This window comes from Euleptes europaea, chromosome 8, assembly GCF_029931775.1.
Source record: "Euleptes europaea isolate rEulEur1 chromosome 8, rEulEur1.hap1, whole genome shotgun sequence".
Lineage (NCBI taxonomy): Eukaryota > Metazoa > Chordata > Lepidosauria > Squamata > Sphaerodactylidae > Euleptes > Euleptes europaea.
Genome location: NC_079319.1, coordinates 75,029,392 through 75,056,217, shown reverse-complemented (window position 1 = coordinate 75,056,217; position 26,826 = coordinate 75,029,392). Strand labels below are relative to the sequence as shown.

At 46.2% G+C, this 26,826-nt stretch overlaps 1 protein-coding gene across 3 annotated transcripts in view; it reads left to right on the top strand.

The window, feature by feature from the left end:
* The window catches only part of RREB1 (ras responsive element binding protein 1), a 62,894-nt gene that overhangs the window by 18,541 nt on the left and 17,527 nt on the right, over positions 1–26,826 (top strand). For all 3 annotated transcript variants that reach the window (XM_056854151.1, XM_056854153.1, XM_056854152.1), the window contains exons 4-7: positions 3,002–3,143; positions 4,965–5,104; positions 19,389–19,578; positions 20,717–23,390. In XM_056854151.1, the coding sequence (XP_056710129.1) occupies positions 3,002–3,143; positions 4,965–5,104; positions 19,389–19,578; positions 20,717–23,390 (3,146 nt within the window). The remainder of the gene's footprint in view (positions 1–3,001; positions 3,144–4,964; positions 5,105–19,388; positions 19,579–20,716; positions 23,391–26,826) is intronic.

The following is a 26,826-nucleotide window of genomic DNA, read 5'->3' as shown; positions in this document are numbered from 1 at the left end:
TTTGCTTGGGGTGACAAAGCACATGGACTGCCAGGCCCTTGGGAAGCCACTACTTCTCGATCCCGCTTCTGCTTTCCTGCTTCCCACCCCGCCCCCCATCAAGTCGCAGCCGACTTATGGCGACCCTGTAGGGTTTTCAAGGGAAGAGATGTTTAGTGGTAGTATGCTATGGCCTGCCTCTATGTGGCAACTGTGGACTTCCTCGGCAGCCTCCTATCCAAGTACTAACCAGGGCTGGTCCTGCTTAGCTTCCGAGATTTGATGAGCTAGGACTCATCTGGGCTGTCGAGGGCAGGGACCCAGTTCTTTCATATGGGGAAAAGTAAAATTGCATAATTATGTGATGATGTAAGGGAAGTGCTGTGATTGCTCAGAAGTCTACACATGCTAAGTTTTTACTATAGGGTTTGTTCTTCTGGAAGCTTAAGGTTCACAACAGAGTTGAAGATGGGGTTCTGGCACAGTGGGCAGGCAGCTTTTTTGAGTTGTGGCAGCCGTTGTCTGAAAGTTTTTCCCGATGTGTGATCTGCATCTGTCTGCTCTCACCTGGAGGCCCTGGAGGGAGAAGACTATGAGGATGCCTGTTAAGTTTAGGGTGTGGTAAAGTGAAGTGAAGATGTTCGGAATGCCTTAGTTTCTATTAGGCTGAATCATGAGATATTAGCTTGGCTTGACTGGAGCAATTTGTTCCTCTTCCTTCCCCAACAGCACCTTTTCTTCCTTCCAGAGGTTTTCCATATCAGAATATTGTGCAAGGTGCTTTTTGTTTTGCATAGCACTTCCTATACAGTCTACACAGTACAGTTCCGCTGGGGAAAAGGTAGCTTTGGAAGGTGGATTCCATGGCGCCCCATCCCTGCCGAGCTCCCTCCACAGACTCCACCTCCAAATGTCCAGGAATTTCCCCAACCCAGAATTGGCAACCCCTAGCCCCCGCCTTCAGAAGTGGTGACCAGAGACAGGGCTTTTTCAGTGGTGGCATCTCACCTGTGGAAAGCCCTTCCCTTTGAGTCCTTCCCGGGGCACCTTCACTACTCTCTTTCAGGCCCAGGCCAAAATGTTTCTTTTTATGCTGGCTGTTGAATAAGGGGTTGATTTTAATGCCATTGGTACGGTCGGTTTAGTCTGAAAATGGTTTATGAAATTTACATTAAGCTGCTTAATGCGATGGTTTTACTCTCTGGCTGGGTTTTTAATTCTCCCTTTTAACAACTTCAGTGGTGTGCAGTGTTTTTATTATGTTTTATTTTGCAAGCTGCCATGGGCAGGTTTCCTAGAGAGGGGGCAAAAATGTTCTAAATAAGTAATTTAATTTGCGCATTCTTAAACTTCCTTCTGAATTTCATAATGTAGGCTAAGGGGAATACTGTTTATTTTGTTCATGTTAGTTACTGCAGATAAGATACTAAGCTAATACGATCTGGGCAGGGCATCATTTTTGGCATGTTTGTTGCCCTTCTCTGTTGGTTTTGTATATGCAGCTCAATGTGTTTTGTACTCAGTCTTCCAAGTGTTTGCAGAGATGGAAGAAAGAGTCAGGACACTTACAGTTGTCCCGCATTCCCATGTCAATACAGCAAAGTGGCAGAGCAGAAAAACAGTCCCCTTTTTGTTCTAGTATCTCTGGTATTGCTAGTCAATTAATCTTTCGCCCCACCCTTACTAGAGAGGAGAGAGACCTGCTGACCTTGTCAAACAAATAAGCCAGTTCAGTGTGCTAGATCTTCTCCCCCCTTATTACAATGAACTTGTGTTTATTTTAAAAGTAATATCCAGAAATAATGCGCTGGTAACAGCTGTTGTATTCCAACACAAAATATGAGATATTTCCTCCGGTTGTTACAGTTCTTCTTCAACTATTAACGGTTTATATACACAGTTGGGTTTTTGCTAGAGTAATTGAATACTACTTTAGTTGTGGACTTAGGATTCACCTGTAGATTGCAGGCAGGTTGTTGGTGGGTCACCTGCATGGCATAGGGTTGCCATCCTCCAGGTATTAGCTGGAGATCTCCCAGTATTACAACTGATTTCCAGCCGATACAGGTCAGTTTCTGGAGATAATGGCCACTTTGGCAATTGGACTCTATGGCATTGAAGTCCCTCCCCTCCCCAAACCCCGCCCTCCTCAGGCTCCACCCAAAAAACCTCCTGCCAGTGGTGAAGAGGACCTGGCAACCCTAGCATGGAAGCAGATGGCTTTAGGGGATTGGGCCTAGCAAGTGGCTAAGGTATGTTGGTATAGCCAGTGCTGCCGGGAGGTTTTCAGTGCCCTGGTGAAAGAGCATCCCCTGTGAATATCTTGTGGCATCCCAGAAAGCAATGTAAAGCAATTTAGTCTGTGCACAGCTTCAGAAACCATTTGTATTCTACAGCCCCAGTCAGCTACCCAGTGTGCCTGTATAGCTGAATCTGTCCTAGGTGGATTAAAATCCAAGGGCTGTGTTGTCAAGTAGCAGCATTCTGAAATAGGGGTCCTTTTGCGTTGTCTGTTGTGGTAGCAGGAAACGTGTATCCCACCAGGGCGATTCCTTCTGCACATCACGACCACCTGGGGCAACACAAACAAAGAGAATTGTACCTTGAAGTGGCTGAAATTCTGATCAGAGGACAAGGGGGAGAAGGTGGCATGTTTCTTGGCGGGTGGAGGGCGAAAGGAAATCACCCAAACAGAGCCCCCGATCTTATTACTATGCTCATGTCTGTTTTCTGTTACGCACCTGTTAAATATTATGTGCTTTTAATATTTTAGATTACTTCCTCAAGGATTTATTACCAAGCAGATTAAAATAGACGTGTGTAGTAGTTATCTCATGGTAGGGCTGCATATGGAGGGTTTGGTTTTGGGGCTTTGAGAATTTACAGCATGAAAGGGGCAGGGGAATTCTAACAATTTTTCAATCGTACGTGACTGCCGCTAAAAATTCACTTTGTTATTTAGAAACAGACCAATGACTGACGTATTTCTCCTCCGGCCCTTTCCTTTTCCACCTGTCTTTAGACACATGAAAATCCATGAGAAGGATCTGAATGGCACTACGAATACACCTCCCTCCCCACTGAAGCGCAGACGGTTGTCCACCAAACGAAAACTCAGTCAAGAGCCTGAGACAGACAGGGAGGACCAAAGTCCCGCAAAAAAGGTTCTCTAGGAAGCATTTTGCAAAAGCCTCTTTCCTGCTTTGCCTACCATCTTCTATCTGTTATCCTGGGGGAGGGAGCAATTTTAAAGAATATTGTATTAAAATATAATAGCGAATTTAATATTGTGACATGTAAATAGAATGGGAAAGATAAGGAGAAATGTGGGATTAGAGGGCAGATTAAAAAGGTAAAGGTCCCCTGTGCAGGCACCGGGTCATTCCTGACCCATGAGGTGACGTCACATCCCAACATTTTCTAGGCAGACTTTTTTTTACAGGGTAGTTTGCCAGCGCCTTCCCCAGTCATCTTCCCTTTACCCCCAGCAGGCCAGGTCCTCATTTTCCGACCTTGGAAGGATGGAAGGCTGAGTCAACCTTGAGCCAGCTACCTGAAACCGACTTCCGTTAGGATCGAACTCAGGTCGTGAGCAGAGCTTGGACTGCAGTGCTGTAGCTTATTTCTCTGCGCCACTGGGCTCCTGGCAGATTAAATGTCCAAAAACCAAGCATGGTGTCGAGTTGAGGTGCAAACAGCGTGCTCACTGTGTTGCTTGCTTAACTTAGGACATGTACTAAGAAGTTGTTATTGGGTTGGATCCTGTGAAAAAAAATTCAGCTAAGAGGTGGAGACTTATGCTGATTTCCCCCCCCCTTCAAACCTCCCCCCTCCCCCCTCATGCTGTTCCCTGGGGTCTGCTGGACTCGGTTATCATTTTGGGCTGCAGTACAAAGGTAAAGGTGAAAAAGTCCTGTCAGCAGAAATGTATTATGGGACCCTAGCCATTAGTTGGAAGCATCATGAAGTCCAAGAATAGCAACTCTTGGCCCTCTTTAAAATCCTACAGGGTTGCCATGAGTCAGTTGTGACTTGATGGCACTTTCCACCACCTGGACAAAATTCTGCCATGGATTCGGTATGCTGGTTCCCAACTGTTACCTGAATTTGTACTGTTGGACAGATGTGTGGTACAACATAGACCTGGCTGGTCCAAGGTGCATCACAAAAACCTCAAGCCCGCAGTGGCTTGTTATAAACATCTGTAAGGAGGAAGGCCTTGTGTAATAAGACAGCCGCCTGAAAGGAGGAAGAAGAGAATTTTTTTCATTCCATGCATTTGTTCACAGAAAGTTCCGCTAATAGTTAGAACAGTGGCACTGTCGTCTTTGTATAATCCCTGGTCTTTAGTGACTGGCTGTGAAATTTTCTGCATGCCCAACAATTTTGGGAGAAAGCTGCTTGTAATGGCTCACAACCAACCCCCTTTTTACGTTGTTAGGCTTGAATCCGAAGGTTCTGTTAGCACAGCAGTGGCTCCTCTGGCAGAACAGCTTTCCCATATGCCAAGGAGGGAGGGAAACTTTTAAAATATTTCTCCCCACCTGCTATAGATGCCCAGTTTTCTCTGCGCGCTGTTCCTTTGGGTTCACTGACCTGCAGGAGCACGATTTCAGAGGGCATAGAAGGCTGCATAGAAGGGTGGGAGGGGGAAATTGAAAGGTGAATGTACACAGCAGCCCAAAGACCCTGCTGAAATAAGAGCAAACATCTCACATGGCCTGTGTATGTTGGCATTCCCTGTTTCTCCTGTGAGATGAGTCTGCGGAATGAAGCCGTGCCCTGGAAGCCCTACACAGAAATGCACACCAGTTAAATTTGCACTGATTCTTATTGATCTGTTTTCTCTAATGTGAGTCCCTTTTTCAGTAGCCTGTAGCAAAGTCATGACTCTCTGTAATACTTACGGGATGACGTCTCTAAGTATCGAACCCGTTGCTTCTGTGTCAGTCTGGTGCAGTCGTTTTCTGTTCTGTACCCAACAGATTGTGGAGGACCCACAAAGCGGCGAAACTGAAAAGAAAGCCGAGGAAGAAGTGTATCGTTGTCCAGTGTGTTTCAAGGAATTTTCGTGCAAGTATGGGCTCGAAACCCACATGGAGGCACACCCAGATACTTCTCTGAGGTAAGAGATTGAATTGGGGGAATGATTTGACAGGCAAGTGTTTCATGCAGACTAATGTTCGGTGTGGTGCTTCCTTTTAGCACGTACCATTGCTAACAACTTACATTCTATTGAACATGGTATGCGAAGGTTGAAAACATTGGTGTAATGGCTGTGTTTATAAAATGTTGTCCTTTTTTAAAAATATATATATATATTTTATTATTTTTAATACAAGACATGGGAAAAGGGAAACAGGGAAAGGGATATTCAGATTGTGCTCACTTACATTTCTGTTACATCGGCGTACGAACATTCTTATCATTATCTCTATCATAACCTTACTCTCAGTTCTATTACTATTGTATCATTCATGTAATCATTCTCTTATGTTATTTTTGATATCTCTGATATTACCTTTTGAACTATTACAAAAAACAATCGCTATTATTAAAACATCATCTAGAGTGTATACTTATGAACTATCGTATTTATCATAGAAAGATTGCCATTTCTGTGGTCCTTTGAGCTTTGAAATCCTTACCAATGTTCTGCTGATTTATAGTGAGCTGAACCATTGACCTCTCAAGGTTAGTCTTGTCTACTGACTGGCAGCGGCTTTTTGAGGTCTCAGGTTCTTTCCCATCATTTACTACCTGATCCTTTTAACTGGAGATACTGGGGATTGAACCTGGGACCCTCTGCCTGCAAAGCAGATACTGTACTCCTGAGCTCGTGCCCTCTGTCTCTCAATTCAGTCCCTATCTACACTATGGGAACAATACTACTTACAGAGTGTTGCAAAGATTCTTGAGATAATATACATATGAATACCCTAAAGCAGCGAATAAATGCTAATCAACTCTTGCTTTTCTTCAAACTAGTAGTATTTGCAAATGTTATTTGCAAATGAAAGCCTTAGTGTCTGGTCTCAGATCTTGGAGCAAGATCTCCCATGGTGATACAAGTAATTTGGGTGGGGAGGGGGGAGACGGAGGGGCTGAGAATACCAGAATGACTTCTCTTTCTAAAGGACAAAGTGGGTGGGGCTGAGGAAGGCATGCAGGAGACCAGAGATGAGGAGGTCTGAGGTCAAGGCCAGGCAGTGGTCAGTTCTCCAGGAGGTCAGAAGTTAATCCAGTGGCCAGAAGGAACAAGCATAGTCACAAACAGTGAAGGTTGGATTCCCCATGAATCAATAGGAAGACTAGCGAAACTCAGTCTCTGTCTAGATCAGGCCTGCCCATAGTGTGGCAGGTGTCACCCGTGTTGAAAGCATACAATTTAAGGTGTCGTGGTTGGTCTTTGGTTTCATGTGATGGGAGCCTGTCAGGTAATCCCAGAAACCAGAATGGAGACTGCAGCCCAAGTTGTGCTAGTGGGCTAACCAGGCGTTAGACCATTCCTGGGTATAAATTAAGGGCAGAATTAGGGCTGGACATTAGGAAACTTTTTTTACAGTGAGAGTAGTTCATCAGTGGAATCAGCGGTTTAGGGAGGTGGTGAACTTCCCCTCTCTGGCAATCTTCAAGCAGCAGCTAGAAGAACACTTGTCAGGGATGCTCTAGGCTGATCCTGCATTGAACAATAGGGTTGGGCTAGATGGTATCATACTGCCCTTGATATCATAGTGCCCTTGTACAAATCTATGGTGAGACCACACTTGGAATACTGTGTACAGTTCTGGTCACCACACCTAAAAAAGGATATTACAGAGCTTGAGAAAGTGCAGAAAAGAGCAACCAAAATGATTAGGGGACTAGAGCAACTGTCCTATGGGGAGTGGTTAGGACGCTTAGGGCTGTTTAGCTTGGAAAGAAGACGGCTAAGGGGGGACGTGATAGAGGTCTATAAAATTATGCATGGTTTGGAGAGAGTGGACAGGGAGAAGCTTTTCTCCCTCTCTCATAATACTAGAACACGGGATCATCTGCTGAAGCTGGAGGGTGAGAGATTCAAAACTGATAAAAGGAAGTATTTCTTCACACACGCATAGTTAAATTGTGGAACTCCCTGCCCCAGGATGTGGCAATGGCTGCCAACTTGGAAGGCTTTAAGAGGGGAGTGGACATGTTCATGGAGGAGAGGGGTATTCATGGCTACTAGTTAAAATGGATACTAGTCATGATGCATACCTATTCTCTCTAGTATCAAAGGAGCATGCCGATTATTTTGGGTGCGGTGGAACACAGGCAGGATGGTGCTGCTGCACTCGTCTTGTTTGTGGCTTCCTAAAGGCACCTGGTTGGCCACTGTGTTAACAGACTGCTGGACTTGATGGGCCTTGGTCTGATCCAGTAGGGCCTTTCTTTCTTATGTTCTTATGATCTGTATGGGGCCTTCCAACTCTATGATTCTAGGACAATTTTAAAGCATTTATATTTAGGCTTGATAGATAAATAACTAAGGATAGAGCCAGGCAAGAGAGGTGGGGTAACCAGATTGAGAGGAAGGTAAGAACACTCCTGCAAAAGGCATCTTTAATACACCTTATCCTTATGTGCAGCAGGAAGATGGTGTGCAGCTGTGCATTCATCCATGTGCTCACCCTGTCAAATAGGTTATTGGTGTAGGGCTGGAGGGGTAAAGTAAATTTGGAAAAGGCCTGGAGTTAAAAACGTTTGGGAGAGACTTGATGGAACCAAGTGAGTTGCAAAGGAAAGGCATGCACAGAGAGAAGAGATTTAATGTGCTGTAGTAAAATGCAGGAGAGCCAGCATGGTGTAGTGGTTAAGGTGTTAGACTGTGATTTGGAAAACCCAGGTTCGAATCCCCACTCTGCCAAGGAAATTTGCAGGGTGTCCTTGAGCCAGTCACACACTCTCAGCCTCGATCCTGGCAAGTATCTGGATGGGAGACCTCCAAGCAATACCAGGAGCATGACATGGAGGCAGGCAATGGCAAACCACCTCTGAACATCTCTTGCCTTGAAAACCCTACGGGGTTGCCATAAGTCAGCTGTGACTTGACAGCAAAACAAAATAAAATAGTAAAATGCAGACACTTAAATAATGAGATGTTAAAGTAATAGATTTTTTTTCACTTTCTGCATTTTTCCTTCTTGCTGGCAATAAATTGACTTATTTTTTCATATGTTTGAGGAGCATTCCGTGTGGGTCTTACAGAGACTGTGTGTTTATGTTAGATGTTGTATGGATTCCCAAATTAATGTGGAATAGGAAGCTACATGTAGACAGATGAATGCTTCAGGCCTGGGCTATATCTGCTGCAGAAGTTGTTTGGGAACCAGGTGGTAGAGTTCTGAGCTGGGAGAGTGAGCCAAAGATTGTAGGGGTGTGCATGCACGTGCAGGGGGAAATCTCATTGTGAAATGCTCCTCTGGACAAAGCCACTGCTCTGCGTGTAGAGAAGTAGCATAGCAAGGAGTGGGCCAGGCTAAAACCTTTCCTCCATGTTGAGCTATTTTTTTTTTTAACATGTTGGGTTTTTTAATGCAAGGTAAAAGGTAAAGGTAGTCCCCCTGTGCAAGCACTGGGTCATTACTGACCTATGAGATGACATCACATCCCAACGTTTACTAGGCAGACTATGTTGACTGGGTGGTTTGCCATTACCTTCCCCAGTTGTCTGCTGCCCCCAGCAAGCAGGGTACTCCTTTTACCTACCTCGGAAGGATGGAAGGCTGAGTCAACCTTGAGTCGGCTACCTGAAACCGACTTCCGTCGGGATCGAACTCAGGTCATGAGCAGAGCTTTGACTGCAGTACTGCAGTTTACCGCTCTGCGCTACGGGGTTTGAAAAATGTGATACCTGCCACCCCCTCCCTACATGCTGTCTGAAGCGGTCCAGTTTAAACATTTGTCACCTCAGGATTCTGCCACCTCACTCTGTTCAGGCCTCAAGTCTAGGACGTGTTGCTGGCTTCAGCCATCCGTAACTTTTCTGGGATTAATCTGATTTGCCAAATAGAGTGATACCCAGAATTAGTCAATTGAGGAGGGGAGTTACTACAAGAAGAGACCAGAAAGCCCAATTTCCCAGGCCAAAGTGTACTGAGCAGCATTGCGGAGCATGGGTGAAAGCCAGCCCCAACCAGGAAGGATTTGAATAGTTTACATAAACTTGTAAGGAGGAACAACTACTTTTATAGTGAGCCAACCATTCCAAGTCCCTACAGAGCCCAAAGGGGTTACCCCATTATGTATTCCCACCGATGTATTAAGAGTTTGAAACGGTTATAAAAAATACTGTTCGCACTTTGTTTGGCCCCTTTAACTGTGAAGACGTCTTCCAACCATTTTTAGCCGTGGCATCCAAAAACCCTTTTAAAGCAATGTTTTTTATAACATTTTCAAACTCTTAATACATCACTGGGAATACATAATGCGGTAACCCCCCAAGTCGGATAGTATCAAATCTGCGTGTGAATTCCAACCTAGCAGCTTCTTGGTGGAGTTGCGCTTTGAAATTTTTCTACTCAAGTACAGAAACCTTAAAGTCTAATACTGAATGTCCAAAGACATGGGCAACGCTCCTCTCAATAGTTTTTGAGCTTTGTGTTTTAAATTTGTGTCCATTTATTCTCTTGCGTAGAGACCGTTCCCAGAACCACAATTCATGATGGCATTTGGTATATTAAATTGCAGGGTTCTAGTTTCAGCAGTAGAATATGTGAGGTTTTGGCGAATTATTTTCCAGTGCATTCCCTTTCAACCTTTTACATTTGAGAAATGCGGAGGATGGGACTGGGCAAGTAGCTGGTTGGATTAGCCTTGGATCTGTCCCGGAATGCCTCTAAATGACACAGTTGGTCCCTAGGCTGGTCTTCCATTGTTAAATTAGCAATTTATATCCCAGGGCAAAGTTGAAAAACACAGCCATTACCTTGCTGAACCAGCTGCTTTTTAAATGCAAAATCTGTGGGGTTTGAGCCCCTCCTTTGTTTACATACGTAAGAACAAACAAATGTTTAATCCATCGATTAGGTGAGAGAGGCTCCCTTTTTTCCTTTTTTTTTATTTTTGAGGGGCTGGTCCTATCTTTTGATGTAAAACCTTTAAATTATGCATCTTTGTCGGGGATAATTATGGCCAGGAGGTCCCTTCCTTGTTGGGTGGGGGAATAATAGGGCCCTTTGTGAAGTTGACAGTGGGTTGTGCCGCTGAAGCTCTTTCCATGGAATTAACTCTTCGTGTTTGGTTTCTCATCCTATTGAACTCTTGGGAAGGCACGCCCTAATTAGCTGCATTAGTTAGCTTAGAGCCAGGCTGGTGTCTCCTCTGGGGCCATTATCCTCTGGGGAGGAGGCGCAACACTGTCCTTTTCATTCTGGCTCCCCTCCTGCCAGGATTATTTAAAGGCAGCCGTCTTCTCCATGGCCGCCCCCCGGCAGCAGGGCTCCAGCTATTTTGGTGCATTTATATAGGAGTGATGATATAATTAGCGAACCGGGAAGCGCCACACAACCGGCAGGGAAAACAAGCAGCCTCGCACACTGGATTTCTTCTCTCGAAGGCCTTGTTTTCCCCTGCGTGTGGCTTCACTGCTGTTCCTCTTCCACGAACTGTAAACGTGGCCTGCCTCAAAGCGCTCAGTGGCTTCGGGAGAAGCGTGGTACGAGCCCCAGGAAAACAGAGGAATTCCGAGGTTTCCTGTAGAGAACGGTGTTGTTGCACTACATTTTAATCTTGCCCTTCCTCCAAAGGAAGGTTCTGTTGCTGCATTTCCTTTGTTGAAATACTAAACGGGAGGTGTTTAGGGCCACAAATCATTAAGCTGTGAACTCAACAAATGCGCAGTGTGTTACCAAAAAAGAGTGTGTTTCTGCAAGGAGATAGCTGCCTACCTGCATGTCCTTGCTCAAACCTGGAGAAACTGCATTCAGGATTTTTGTATTTTGGTTGGTTATGTTTAAAGTTTACATAACTCTTTCACCCTGTGTTTCATTCATTTCATGGCTCCTTGGTCCTGCTGCTGTTGTTTTTTCTTTCCACACCTGCTACATAAATTGTCTCCACAGTAAGGATCCACTTATAGCATCTGAAGAAGCGGACTCTAGTTTACAGAACTGTATTCTGGAACAAAATGCTGTTAGTCTTTAAGGTGTACCACAAGACTTCTGTTTATTTTTGTTGTAAAAGACTAAAGAGCATATCCCTCTGGAATTATTGCATTCCAAATTGTTGATTTTTTTTGGTGTGGCATTCTGCAAGAGATGGAAGTTGCTTCCCAATACTGCAGGATTCTGGTGGGTGACCAGCATGATGATTCACAGGACTGATTTTTTAAAAAATCATTACTTTTTATCTCACCCTTCCTTCAGGAAGCTCAGAGCAGCTCCTCTTATCCTCAAAACAGCCCTGTCAGGTAGGTTGAGTACTCAGATTGCCAGGTGTATCCAATCACGCAGCTCCAAAGATAGCGGCACTTAAGACTTTGGAAAAGGGGATAACGATTTCCCCCAATTCCCATCTCTAACTGTAGATCCCCCACTTTGTCCTGATACTGTTCCTAAGGGTCTGCTGACCCCCCCTCATAACAAAATTATGGGGTGTTCAGTGGACTGCTGTGGAAGAGGCAGGGGAGAAAGTCCTGCTTTGCAAAGCCTGTGGATGGTTGCATGCACCCCAGTGACCGACCCTGGGTCACATAGCATGCCGAATAGGAGAGTGGCGATTTGAACCTAGGAATCTCACTGATCCTAGTCTGACACTAACCACCACACTGGCTTGTCCCCTAGCAACCACATGCCTTGAGGCAGCTGGGTGATTGCACCTAGACCACATCCACTGGTAGGGTCCACATGTGAAGGTGGGCTATTGCCATGCTCGAACTGTGAAGGGAGTATCAAAACAAAACCCCTCACAGTAGGTAGCGCTCCCTTTAATGAGGTACTTTCTATTTTGGGGGTTATCTTTGGTGCTGCAAAGTTGGAAACTTCCCTGCGAAACACAGCACAAGTAAACCGATACCTTCAAGCCAATTAGCAATCATTCAAGATGCCCACAACTCTCTTCAGGCCGGCTTAGATGTTAACTGTTCGGAAATAGATATTGCTTGGCCATGCTGATGGTTACCCAGCTGAGCAAGAAAAGAATGCTCACTGGCTGGAAAAAAGGCAGAATGCTGTGCAAAGCTTTTTAGAGGAAAAAAAGACTATTTTAGAACAGCTTTCCTTGCATAGCTTTGCAGAGAAGAAAAATCAGGCGTGGCTGATCTTTTGCTCTGGTAGCAGCACTGGAAGAGCTGGGGAGAGAGGAATAAGCTCAGAACCATGCTGCGAGTGACATAGGAGTGAGAAATCCGAAGCAGTTGGATAGTATGTCTGAGATCCGTGTATGCGCAGAGAGGGCATCCCTCATACGAAGCTATGTGGGATGCCTCGTGGTGTTGAATGGCTTGCTGGCTTTCGGGAACAGAGAAGGCGAGACGTGCGAAATGTGCTGCCAAGGTGAGCGTTGGAATCCATCGAAGGGCTGGAGGCTGGTAGTAAACGAAGCAGGGGGGTCCTCCTATCCAAGCCCTCCTCTCTTGGGTGTTCTCTATGCAGGAGGAGCAACCTGCCACTCATGATTGATTTCCAGCCGTGTGTGTGTGTGTGTGTGTGTGTGTGAGAGAGAGAGAGAGAGAGAGAGGGGGGGGCATGCTGAACTTGACTAGTCTGAGACAGCCTTTTAAAGCTTGAATTGTGTTCACTGTTTTATGCAGCTGTGACTTTGGCATGACTTTTGTTGTCATGCTGGTTCTCTGTCCTGATTTATATTTTGTCCTCAGTTTCCCCTTTCACCCTTTCTTGCTCCTTTTTTTTAATTATGTGCCACACTTATCATATGCTAACCTGCTTCCCTCTCAAGCTATGGCAAACTGCAGTCCAAACTCTGCTCACGACCTGAGTTCGATCCCGATGGAAGTCGGTTTCAGGTAGCCAGCTCAAGGTTTACTCAGCCTTCCATCCTTCTGAGGTCGGTAAAATGAGTACCCAGCTTGCTGCTGTGGGTAAAGTGTAGATGACTGGGGAAGGCAATGGCAAACCACCCCGTAAACATAGTGTGCCTACTAAACGTCGGGATGTGACATCACCCCATAGGTCAGGAATGACCCGGTGCTTGCACACCTTTACCTTTTTTGCATGCACACCTTTACCTTTTTTACCTGCTTCCCTCTCGAGCTGTGGCAACCTCCCCTGCTTTTAATCTGTCCGGCTTTTCCCAGTCCAGTCCTTCCTTGGGTGGCTCTGCTCTAAAGGAAGCTGAGAGGCCGTGGCTGCTCCCAGGTGGGGGATGTTTCCTCGTTGTTGCTTGTGGACACAGTGGAGCCATTTGCAGCAGCAAGAGAGACAGCATCCATGCTGTGGTGGATTCTCCGTTCTTTCCTCCCTTTCCTCTTGTGCCAGCCGTCCCCTCCCCCACCACGTGCCGCTGGAGGGCTTTTTACCAGCTTTAAAAATTGATAGTAGCTGTGTTCTCACAGTGTGGTATCAATATATTGATCTACTACCAATTTGTTTTTTTAGCAGGCAAAAAGCCCACTGCTGGTTGAGTAACAGTGGTGGCCGTGCGTGGATTGGGAGGAACCTTGGTTCCAGGTGTGGGTGGGGAGATTTGGAAAGCCCACTTTGGCCCTGATCTTTCCAGAAAGACTGGAGTAAAGCCATTTTGGTAAACATGGGGGCAGATCTCCAGAAGCCACAGATCATGATGAACGGCACACAGCTGGAAGATACATTTCAAAACACTCTGCTCCAATTGGAATAACTCCTCCATACGGAGGTAGCCTAACTGTTGGATTTGAATATGGAAATCCCAGGTGTAAATTAATCTCATTGGAGTTTACTATACTTCATCTTCACAAGGTTAGCTTTTTGTTTTGTCCACTGCAAGCCTGCTGGAGCAGGGCAATATGTCACTTCAGTATTTTCTGCAGTTCTCAGCGCAACGTAAGTGGAGAAAGAACTGTTTAGTCATGGTGAGGGTACCTTCTTTTTGTGAGGCTAAAGATTCATAATATTTATAAGTGATGAATAATTGCCCTGTTGTCCCACTCTCTGTAGGCCAGATTTGCAGCTCTTTCCCACTGACATCAGCGCGCCCACGACAGCGTCTCTGCTCCCCCAGCAACTGTAGGGATTAGTGCAGCTGTTTGACAGGGCTTCTCTCAGAGCCCTGCGTGTGGAGACAGAGGAGGGTTTTGTCCAGGAAGGAGAGCAATGTGGCAAACTGGCTGGTGTTAACAAGGACATAAACCAGTGCACATTTAACAATGGCGAACAGTGAAATCCTTTCATCAAGGAATAATTCTTTTGCTTTAAAGTGCTAGCTAGAGTTCCTTTTATTTCAAAGCTGGGAGGGGGATGGGGGCTCCATACCTTGCCTTGAAGTGGGCTCCACTCCTTCTCTTTTGCAAACAAAAATCGTTTCTTAGGTTTAAGAAAATAATTTCTGTAGCAAGGATTTCATTACTCTGCTCCTGTGATGTTTCAGTGTAAATGAGATTAAGCCTTGCTTTTGATGTGCACAGATACAATTTCTGCTCTGCATCTCCCCCCCCCTTGTGTGAAGTTTCTTTTTGCCTTTAATAAAAAAAAGATTAATACAGGTACCTCTCCCCAGCAGCCACTAACATAGGTCACATTAGAAAAGAGCAAGAGTCCAGTAGCATCATAAAGACTGACGACATTTCTGGCAAGGTATGAGCTTTCAGGAGTCACAGCTCACCTGAAGATTTCATATCTTCATGCGTTACAGCTGAACCCTAGCTGTATCTGAAGAAGTGAGCTGTCACTCACGAAAGCTCATACCTGGCCAGAAATGTTGTTAGTCTTTAAGGTGCTACTGGGACTCCTGCTCTTTTCTACTGCTACAGACAGTAGCACAGCTATCCATCGTGATAGGTCACATTGCAGGCCAAGTTAAGCATTTGTTGATTGCTTCTTATTTTAGCGTTAGGAGAGTTAAGTATGTTCTTAATCTGCCATTTTAAATCAATAGGACCTAGATATTCTTAATTGTGCTCAGATAAGAATTTCATTGCAAATCATTTAAACAGTTCCATGCTTCTAAGCTCATTGTAGTCGGTGGTAGACGTAACTCTGCTTCACGGTACCCTTCACGGTGCCCTGTGTGAGCGGAAAACTAAATGCTTGCATGTATTCAGGCCTTCTCCTTTGGCCCCTCACATTTAGTATTACCTTTGAACATCTTTAGGAGTGCACATTCTTAAAATATATTGGGTTGCGTGGATAGTAATACCACCTCTGAGAAATGATAGAGCATCTTGTGCATGCAGAAGGAAACCTAGATGCTGAATTCTAAGGCAGTTTGCAGGTTAGTTTTGCAAATCCTGGGAGAGACCTTGCAAGCTTTCAGATTCACATCTCTGCCTGCATCTTTCAGACCTTTGACGTGCACTTGCAATGGTCCTCATTGTCTTGGTGGACAGATATAGAAAAAGGTGCCAGAGAGAAGGTGGGAGGTCTTGGATAGAAAGCCATTGTTGAAATTCAGCGTCTTTGGCTGATGGAGGCTATTTCAGACATTTCCGGGTGGCAACTTCACACTAGCATTTGTTTGAGTTCCGCATCTGCAGTCATGACAACAGGTGTGAAGTATTACCAAGACAGAACACTGCAAGCCCAGTGCGAATTCTACATTTTCATCACCCTTAGTACTTCCAAGGTCTCTTCTCTGTGACTCGGTGCATATAAATGTTGGCGGCTGTGGCCCTGAGCTCGATTGCAGTGAGGTCATTGTGACCTTTAGTGAGTGGGAGCAGCAGTAGGGCAAACCTGCCTCTCGTATTGATTCATTTCTGCCCTGTGAGCTGTAGCCGGTCATGCTAATGCCCCCACCTGTCTGCCATGGAAGAAAATGAGTGGGAGGGAATGTGCTTGGGACAAAGACTGTCTGCACAGCCTAACTTCCTCCATTGCTGCCTACCCCCGAGATCCTTTTTTTGCATGCATTTCCAGGAATGCCTAAGCCTTCTGACCACGCAGTCTGACTTTATTAAAATAAACTCCCACAGTTCACATAACATGCAAGCGACTCCCTCTCCCAAAGACAGATTAAGGTCGTAGGTTGACAGATCCTCTCAGGCTCAGTATCATTGGCGTATCATTAAGGTTGCCAGGTCCCTCTTCGCCACTGGCAGGAGGTTTTTGGGGCAGAGCCTGAGGAGGGCAGGGTTTGGGGAGGGACTTCAATGCCATAGAGTCCAGTTGCCAAAGCCGCCATTTTCTCCAGGTGAACTGATCTCTATCATCTGGAGATCAGTTGTAATAGCAGGAGATCTCCAGCTAGTACCTGGAGGTTGAGGAAATCAGTACAGGAATATAGCTGTTAACAAAGCCAAATATATTGTAGCTGTATTTTTCACAGTATGTGGCAAAACAACCACCCTTAACAATTCTATATACTACAATAAGAGATGTACAATTTTACATAATGAAATATCCAAGCAGGTAAAACACAATAATTTCCTCTATCAGGTAAGTATTGAAGTACAGTTTGCAAGAAATGTTCTTATAGGATGCTCTATCCTTATAGCAGCAAGATATGCATTGAAGGAGAGACACGAAGTATTCTCTTAAGATGCTCTTTCTTCATTCAACAGCAAGTTATGCATAGAAGGAGAAAACGATCGTTTCAGGGCATAAAGCCCAGTTCTTCATCAGTTCTTCCTTGAGGCTGTGCACACAAGTGAGCTGTTGGCCTGTCTTCAAGAGCACTGTGAGAAAGCAGTCAGCAGCTCCCAAGATGTCCAAACAACTTGTTCTCGGGTGAGGTTACCTGCTGCATCTCTGCATGAGTCATTAGAAGGCCAAACCAGGCCATCAGCCTATGCAGGCACAAAAGTCAACCAGTCCATTGGGTGCAAGCCGATGCTCCAGCTCCTCCAAATCTCGCTATCTAGGCCTGAGGGCATTGGTGTGGTGGAGACTTGACGGGCTTGCCTGCAGAGCACCGGGCAGGAATACAACCTGAAGCCTCCTCCGAAGGCTAACTTTTGTGCCTGCACAGCTCACTTGTGTGCACAGCCTCAAGGAAGAACTGATGAAGAACTGGGCTTTATGCCCTGAAACGATCGTTTTCTCCTTCTATGCATAACTTGCTGTTGAATGAAGAAAGAGCATCTTAAGAGAATACTTCGTGTCTCTCCTTCAATGCATATCTTGCTGCTATAAGGATAGAGCATCCTATAAGAACATTTCTTGCAAACTGTACTTCAATACTTACCTGATAGAGGAAATTATTGTGTTTTACCTGCTTGGATATTTCATTATGTAAAATTGTACATCTCTTATTGTAGTATATAGAATTGTTAAGGGTGGTTGTTTTGCAACATACTGTGAAAAATACAGCTACAATATATTTGGCTTTGTTAACAGCTATATTCCTGTACTGATTTCCTCATCTTCCTGATACGGGTGCAGAGGTGTCTTTATTTTCCTTCAGTACCTGGAGGTTGGCAACCCTACATATAATGTTTTGGGGAAATCTGTCAGCACCGACTGGGCTTGTGTCTGTTTGGAATACGACTGTTTTTGGCTTACCGTATATACCCGTGTATAAGCCGACCCGCGTATAAGCCGAGGTGCCTAATTTCTCCCCAAAAATGGGGAAAAATTAGGCACCCGCGTATAAGCCGAGGGTCGGCTTATAACCCCTCCCCCCCCGCGCAGACTTACCTTCTGGGCTCCTGATGGCAAAAGCGGCGGATCCGGCGGGGGTGGCCTTCCTGCAGCTGCAGGAGGCCCCCCCAGGCCGCTCCTGGCGGCAGGAAGTGGTGCGGCCCGGCGGGGGCGGCGGAGCAGCCTCCCCGCGGCCGCAGGGGGCCTCTGGAGGCCTCTCCAGGCTGGGAGAAGCCGGCGGGGGCGGCGGAGCGCCCTCCCCGCGGCCGCAGGGGGCCTCTGAAGGCCTCTCCCGGCCGGGAGAAGCCGGCGGGGGCGGCGGAGTGCCCTCCCCGCGGCCGCAGGGGGCCTCTAGGGGCCTCTCCCGGCCGGGAGAAGCCGGCGGGGGCGGCGGAGCGCCCTCCCCGCGGCCGCAGAGGGCCTCTAGAGGCCTCTCCCGGCCGGGAGAAGGCGGCGGGGGCGGCAGAGCGCCCTCCATGCGGCCGCAGGGGGCCTCTAGGGGCCTCTCCCGGCCGGGAGAAGCCGGCGGGGGCGGCGGAGCGCCCTCCCCGCGGCCGCAGGGGGCCTCTGAAGGCCTCTCCCGGCCGGGAGAAGCCGGCGGGGGCGGCGGAGTGCCCTCCCCGCGGCCGCAGGGGGCCTCTAGAGGCCTCTCCCGGCCGGGAGAAGGCGGCGGGGGCGGCAGAGCGCCCTCCCCGCGGCCGCAGGGGGCCTCTAGGGGCCTCTCCCGGCCGGGAGAAGCCGGCGGGGGCGGCGGAGCGCCCTCCCTGAGGCCGCAGGGGGCCTCTAGAGGCCCCTCTCGGCAGAGAAAAAATGGAGGCGGTAAGTTCCCCCCTCCCTCCTCCCCCTCCCTCCCCCCTCTACCGTATTGACCCGCGTATAAGCCGAGGCCGGCTTTTTCAGCCCTTTTTTTGGGCTGAAAAACTCTGCTTATACGCGAGTATATACGGTAGTTTATATTTCTTGAATTGCTCCTTGAATGGGTTGATCAGTTGAGTACTGTATCAGATGCTGCGTCCAGGAAAGGGAGATAATATGGATTGCAACATGGCTGGCGAATTCACCCATCCTTAGCAAAGAAAGAATCTTTTTTCAAGCCCTATGATTCACTGGGGAATTTTGCCTAGGAGGGTGGGGGAGAACACAGCTGTCTACTGTAGAAGCAGGGTTCAAAGAAAAGCAGGTCGTTATTTAAATTCTATAGTGGTAAGCTACAGTACTGCAATCCCGATGGAAGTTGGTTTCAGGTGGACAGCTCAAGGTTGACTCAGCCTTCCATCCTTCCGAGGTTGGTAAAATTGAGTACCCAGCTTGCTGGGGGTAAAGTATAGACAATTGGAGAAGGCGCTGGCAAACCACTCCGTCAACATAGTCTGCCTAGTAAACGTCGGGATGTGATGTCACCCCGTAGGTCAGTAATGGCCCGGTGCTTGCAAAAGGAATACCTTTACCTATTGGCCTGTAACTTTCCAGTCTAATAACGTGATCTGAGTCTAACTAACAGTGCATTCCTAAGGAGAGTTACTCCAGTCTAAGCCTGTTCATTTCAGGGGGCTTAGACTGGAGTAACTCTCCTTAGGAATGCACTGTAAAAATAGATGGTAATAGACGGTGCTCTGTTTCTAATATAATTTGATGCAGTTGTGTATCTTGTTCATGTGGCAAGATAAGCCACGTGATCGCTAAAATAAATATAGTATGTTTTCCTCCCTCCTCCAGGTGTGACATCTGTTGTATTACCTTTCGCACCCACCGGGGTTTATTGCGGCATAATGCAGTCATTCATAAACAACTTCCAAGAGACCCATCAGGAAAGCCTTTTATTCAGAACAACCCCTCGATTCCAGCAGGCTTCCATGATTTGGGGTTCACAGACTTCTCTTGTAGGAAATTTCCTTGCATCTCTCAGGTAATCTCTTCCATTGGTTGGCAATCCAAATTTATGTCATCTTTTTTTTCTTGTTGAATATTTTTGTTAACCAGTTTTAGATGGAGTTCGGAAACAGAGTACTCGGAGATATAAAGGGATTGAGCCTGAATTAGCATACTTTGCCCACATTTGCATCCTGTAGGGGAAAATTTTAATGTTTCAGTGGCAGCCCTGAAGTATGCCTGTTAGTGGTTGGCTTAAAAAGCAGCATTAAGGAAATACACTTACATCAGTTTAGTTAAGTTTCTGTACAGATTTGCAAGCCACATCTCTACAGGTTTTGGTACTTGTGTCAGAGGAAAAAATAAAGTTCTCAGCGAGTGTATCTACAAACCTAAGATCAAATTCATGACATGTTTTGCATTCCAAAAGGATCATTACTTTACAAAGACAAGACACTAAGTCCTATAGTGCCTTGATGGGCATGAGCTGTTTACCCGCCAAGGGAAACTCAAGCTGGGATGAAACCACTTAGCTCCTGAGGTCCTGAATCGCTCTTTGTCTTTTCATTTGATAGTCACTTTGTTTGTGACATTAGCGCACCTTCTGAAACACGATTCTATCACAGACCAGGCCTATGCAGTGAATATACGTACTAATTCCCAGATAACTCAGTTTGGTCAAGCAGTTACAGACTGTGCTAAAATGTTTTGTAAAGAAGCCTCTCTGTAAACTAGAGGTCAGTGATTTGATGGCTTATGGGCCAGAGTTGGTCAGGGGGTGGGGAGTTGCCTAGTAATAAACCCACTGCTTAGCCAGAGGTGGAAAAAGAGTGTGGTGGAGCTGGTGGACCAAGAGTTGAACACAGCTCACACTCTCTCTCACACACGCTCTCTCTCTCTCTCTCAGACTCACTGTTTCTCTCACATTCTCTCTCACACACACACATAGACAACTGGTTCTACAGCGAAACTGTCGATCCTTGTCAACCAGGATCTAAATACATGCAATCATGCATACATTCTCTCTTGCTCTGGCTGTGAATTATCTACTTGTTTCTGTCTGATGGAATAGTAATGCAGAAAGCTTATTTTCCTATATCAAGTAGCCGCTATTGGAGTTTGAACACCCACCCACCCCGGTTACTTATTTTGTGTCCTCTTGTGGCTTCTCGTAGGTCTGGTGTGAAACGAACTTGCGGAGATGCATCAGTGAATTCCACCGATACATCTGCGAGACTTGCAACAAGGCATTCCCCATGCTGGCTGCACTCAGGCTGCACATGGAAACCCACAGAACGAGTCAGGGCAAAGAGAAGCACAATCCGCAGTCAGAGGATGAAGACCTGAAAGCTTACATGACATCCTTGGGGCTGCAGCACACCAAAGACATCCCGCCTGTCAAGCAAGAGGAGCTGGTGCCAGACGAGGTCCAAGAAACACAGCGAAGAACAAGTAACCTACCTCAGGAACCTGGTAGTCCTAATCAGTTGAACATGTCCCCTCTGGAGGCAGCTTCTGTAGGGGGGCCTTTTTCAGCCCTTCCCTCTACAAAAGAGAACCTGAAGTTCCTGTCGCTACCGCCTTACCAGAAAAGCTTCATAATACAGCCTGACAATAGCATCGTGGTCAAACCCAACTCCGAGCTAGCAGACATTCAGCAGATCTTAAAGATCGCTTCTTCAGCAACCCCCCAGATCAGCCTCCCGCCACTTTCGAAGGCGCCTCTGGTTGGCGCACAGTCTGTCTTCAAGCATATGCCACCACTAAAGCCAAAGCCCTTGGTAGCCCCACGGACAGTCGTAGCAACTTCAACGCCGCCTCCACTGGTCAATACTCAGCAGGCTTCTCCTGGGTGTATCAGCCCAAGCCTTCCTCCAGGGCCACCCAGGCTGGTCAAAACCTCCGAAGAGTCAACTTCTAACCCTTACAGCAAACCAGGATTCAAGCTGAGCCCCTCTCCCCAGGCCCAGGCAGAGCCTCTGAGTCAGCACGAAATGAAAACTCAACTGGAACAAGACAGCATCATAGAAGCCCTCCTGCCTTTGACTATGGAGGCCAAAATCAAGCAGGAGGTAATGGAGCGAGACCTCAAAGCGATTATCTCTGGGGCGGCGAACAAGAAGTCTCCAGCCATGAGAAAAGTCTTGTATCCATGCCGGTTTTGTGACCAGGTATTTGCTTTCTCAGGCGTCTTGAGAGCTCACATCCGCACCCACCTGGGCATCTCCCCTTACCAGTGCAACATCTGTGATTACATTGCAGCCGACAAAGCAGCTCTGATCCGGCACTTGAGGACACACAGTGGGGAGAGGCCATACATCTGCAAAATCTGCCACTACCCTTTCACGGTGAAAGCAAACTGCGAAAGGCATCTCCGCAAAAAGCACCTCAAGATTACGAGGAAGGAAATAGAGAAGAGCATAGAGTATGTTACCAGCAATGCGGCAGAGATGGTGGATGCCTTCTGTTCCCCAGACACAGTGTGCAAGTTCTGTGGGGAGGACCTGAAGCATTACCGGGCACTCCGCATTCACATGAGGACGCACAGTGGCTGCCAGAAGAAGAAGCCGTTCGAATGCAAAGAGTGTGGAACCACCTTCTCAGCCAAGCGGAACTGTGTCCATCATATCCTCAAGCAGCACTTGCACATCCAGGAGAAGGAGATAGAGAGCTACGTGCTGACAGTGGACTGCACCCCTTCAGAGAGCCAGCCAGGCCCTCTGCTACTGGAAGACAGCACTTACATGGACTGCAAGCCCATTGCACCTTTTAGAGAACCTCAGAACGGCTTCTTAATTGGCTCCTCCTCTCACCCATCGATCAAACGTGAAACCACAAACAGCTTCCCTATGGATTTCGATGAGCCTTTAGATTTCTCGCAAAAGAACAAAAACCTGAACTCTGTACTGGTAAAACAGGAAAACCCATTTGGTTCTTCTCTGTATGACAGTTCCATGGAGCCCATTGACTTGTCAATCCCCAAAGCTCCAAAGAAGGACAAAGAGGACAATGTTGTGAGCGAGGAGAAGAAACCGGAGCACCTCAGTGGGAATGACGAGAAGATCCATAACTTTCAACAGTCTCCTCCCCCAGTGAATGGTAACTTAGAGAACCCAGTTCTCAGACATTCCCAGCCATTGAAGGGTCCATTGCAGGTGACTCTCCCAATTATTTCTCCTACCCTTCTGGGGAACTCTGCTTTGCTGCGCCCCTTGAGGCCTAAGCCCCCACCACTGTTGCCAAAGCCTGCCCTCTCGAAAGATCTGCCTCCGCTCGCTTCCATCGCACAGATTATTTCATCTGTGTCTTCTGCTCCTGCTTTGCTGAAAACAGAGGTCACAGACTCAGTTCCCACAATAGCCAGCACCTCCACTGGGTCCGAAAAATCAGGGAGTTCCAAACCAAAAGCGACAATTGCAACCGCTGCTGAGACGGATACCGGCGTTCCTACCGACTTGACACCAAGGGTGTGCAGTCCGGATCGGCTGCAGAAGTCTGCCCCTTCTGGATCCACGAAGAAAAGAGGCAGGAAGAGAGGCACGAAAAACAAGCCCAAAGCGAGCGGTGGTGTGGACCTGGAGTCTAGCGGTGAGTTTGCGAGTATAGAGAAAATGCTGGCTACTACGGACACTAATAAGTTCAGCACGTTTCTGCAGTCAACTCCTGACTTCAAGCAAGCAGTGGACCGAAATGGAACCAGTGAGGAAGAGAGAGAAGTGGTCGAGGGCAAGGTGCTGCGGGGAAAGAAGAACGCCTACTCAAACTGCGTCCAGAAAATCAGCTGTCCTCATTGTCCTAGAGTCTTTCCGTGGGCAAGTTCCTTACAGCGGCATATGCTGACTCACACAGGTAAGAGAGCACCATTGTTTCCTTAGGACATATAGCCTGGTATTTGTTCTAGAACAGAAATTGTATCTGAAAGGCAAAGCCAAGAATGAATCCAGTAGCACGTTAAAGACTAACAAAAATGTGATGATCAGTGGTGGAGAATTAGCAGGAGAAATGAGGGCTTAAGCCTTTTCCAAATCAGGTAATAATGTACAGGTTGAGTATTTATTTATTTTTCACATTTCTAACCTGCCCTCCCCAGCCGCAGCCAGCTTAGGGCGGGTAACAACATCTAAAAACCATACAGTAATTCAGAATAACATCCATAAACAATCAATATAAAACCCTGTAGCATAAAATCATTAAAATTAGGGATCAAAATCAAAGACTATCCCTTATCTGGACTGCTTGGGACCTGAAGTGGTCTGTATTTTGACATATTTTGGAATTTTTGCATATACATAATGAGATATGTTGACTAAACATGAAATTAATTTATGTTTTATATATACTTTATACACATAGCCTTAATGTAATTTTAAACAATATTTTTAATAATTTTGTGTACATTGAACCGTTGATGGCACTGCTGAGGGCCTGTGAGTAATGCCTGCATGCCAACGCAAAAGGTCCAGTTTTCAGATCAGTCCGGATATCCGATGTCCGGATGAGGGATACGCAACCTGTGTTATGTCAAGAACCATCAAGTGAAGCCTTTACCTGTTCCAAGGTGTATTTGATCTTGACTCTGAACCCTTTCTCTGTTGAACACGAGTGCATTTCAGGATTCTGGGTTGTATACAGGTTGCACACAAAAATGGCTGGACTTGCTGAACCGTCATCATGCATAAGATTGTGAATAACATTACCTTGTGGTGCAGTAGAACATTGAAGGGGAAGCCAAGTAGAACCTTCAAATAATTTTGTCCTTCAACTGAACTCCTAATTAAGGAACCCTTAATTTGATGAGCCCCAGGGCTTCATGGTACACTGAAAACCCCTGGTTTTAAGTACTCTTCCCTCTGACTTTACTCCTAACCACAGCCACCAGAAGAAGTGACTCTTTGTCTCATTGGGTCATTTAGCTAATGTTAAATGTGGTTGCATGTGATGTGGCCTGTAAGGCCTATTCTTACATCTTATATCCTCTTAAAATGTGAAGATTGCTTTCAGTGTCTTGTTGTTGCTGCTCCAATTCTGGCTTTCCTTTTCCAAATGCCCTATAATGATAAAGCAGAAGTTGTTTCTTGCAAGGTGGAAAAAAAAACTTATTTCATGGCTGGTTCATTTGCTTTCATATTTGAGCTTCTGGCAGTAGCTGGTTGGTTCACTGGTGACAGTTTCTGCAGTGCAAAAAAGAGGCATAAAGACAATTTCAGCTGCTAGATTTTCCACTATCTGCTCAAACTGCCGCTGTAAAGTTTGCATTGTACTCAAGGTAGAACAGCTTCAAATTAAATAAAGTTAGGGTTGTCAGTTGAAGTGTTCGTAGGCTCAGGCATCCCAGGGGAATCTTCATGCCAATGGCTGTCCAATTCCAACTTACTACTACTGTCTCTCTAAGTAAAAGTAGCTTGCTCCATTCAACAATTACAGTACCATTCCTACCACCAGGAAGCAGAGGACAGATACAGAACTTTTCACAGCTTGAATCAGACCTTGGAGATGGCCCGTGGGTTAGAAGGGTATTTATCCATCATATTCAGCTGTTACTTTTGTTGGATGAATGGCTTGCTAAAGCAACTACTGATTGAGCTGTCCTGAGATACACAGAACATGCCGATGAGATCCTACAGCTGTATGTATTTGTGGAATTAAATCTCTGTTGTATATGGGTGGGTGATGAGGATACTGGAGCTATAGTAGAAATTATTGCACTATTACTGTTTCAGTACTCTAGCAGAGGGAATATTTCTTAAAACAGATTTAAGGGGACTTCAGATAGTACATGGACATAGCCTGGGTTAGTTCATTCTGCTGGTGGGCGGTGCTGAAAAATTCCTCCTTTCAAAGCATCACATCAATACATAGAACACGTTAATTGAAGCTGTTTTCAGTCAACGCCTTCATGGGTTGCCCTCATTCTGAAAATTTTGATCCCAGGAGAAATGGAGCAGAAAATGGTCTGACCAAGTTCCAAAATTTTATGCTAGAAGTCCTGGGGAATCCAGTGCCATTCAGAACATCTTTGAAGGCCTGGTGAAGTCTGCTCTTACCTGTGCTGTGGTTGTATTTGACAGCCAGGGTTGTAAGATTGGTGGCTCATTGTTTGTGTAACAGGAAGAGGAGGGTAGCAAAATGTGGATATGTGGTACATTCATGAAATCTGATTGTGCCATGGGAGGATCTACATAATAATTCCATTAGAGTAGCAATATTTTTTCAAGGGGGTTTGTGAAGGGAAGCAAAAGTGATGTCTCTTGTGGTGATGCCTAAGGTGCTGCTGACTTAGTGCAGCCCAGTTCTTGTGAGCTATGCTCAGATTTGGTACAGTGTACATGATTTTATTTGGACCTTTGGATATCCATGTATCTTCTCTTCATGAAAATGGCAAACAGCGAGTCGGCTTGGAAATTAATACCCCAGGGGTGATTACAGTCCCTTGAGAGGTTTGTGATATTCTGGCGCTGTTCCTTGCCAACCCCTATCGGCACAGTGCTTTTACTTGCTCTGCCTCATCCCTTTCTTTACATATTTATATCCCCCCAATTTCCCTCATTTCGTTTCCTTTTGGGGCTCCAGAATTGGCAAAAGTGATACTAGATGGCGAGGCTGTACTTCTGGATAGCATTTGATTTTATCTGTTCTCACTTTTGCTAATTTCTGGAGCCCTAAAGAGAAAGAAATTAGGGAAATTGGAGGAATATAAATGTGTAAAGAAAGGTTTTACCTCCACTTGGTTGCCTGGTCAATAGACAGATGATTCTGCTTAGTTCTTCCCCTAGGCCTTCTTCTAATCCATATGTTTTTCAAACTATTCAGGGGCATGGGGATTTTTTGGAAGATTATCTGGGATTTCTCAGGCTTTCCTGAATGGCAGCCTGTTGCTATCCATGTATAACTGTGGGAATGTTGAGTGTGTTCCAGGTCAGCGATTCTCAACCTTCTATACCTTACATCTTACTGATCACTGTCAAAAGAACCTGCATCCCATCATGAGAAACAAAAAGCCCACTTTTTCTGAGTACATTGATATGTTTACAGGCTTTCTGTTTTGCTAGTATATTTTAAAGACATAAATATTGCAGTATTGTTGGGAGTACATTTTATTGCTATCTTTAATGGATAATCTTGTGGGGATAGCAGGAAGAGGCACGTCAGACCCCCTGCTGATGGGCAGGGAGAATGGGGGATTAGAAGAAACATCAAATGCCCAAGGTTACTACCAGCATGCCAGAATGTCACAGATGGATAACCTGTGGCAGGCAGTCAGCAGGTGGACCAGAGGATTGAGGGA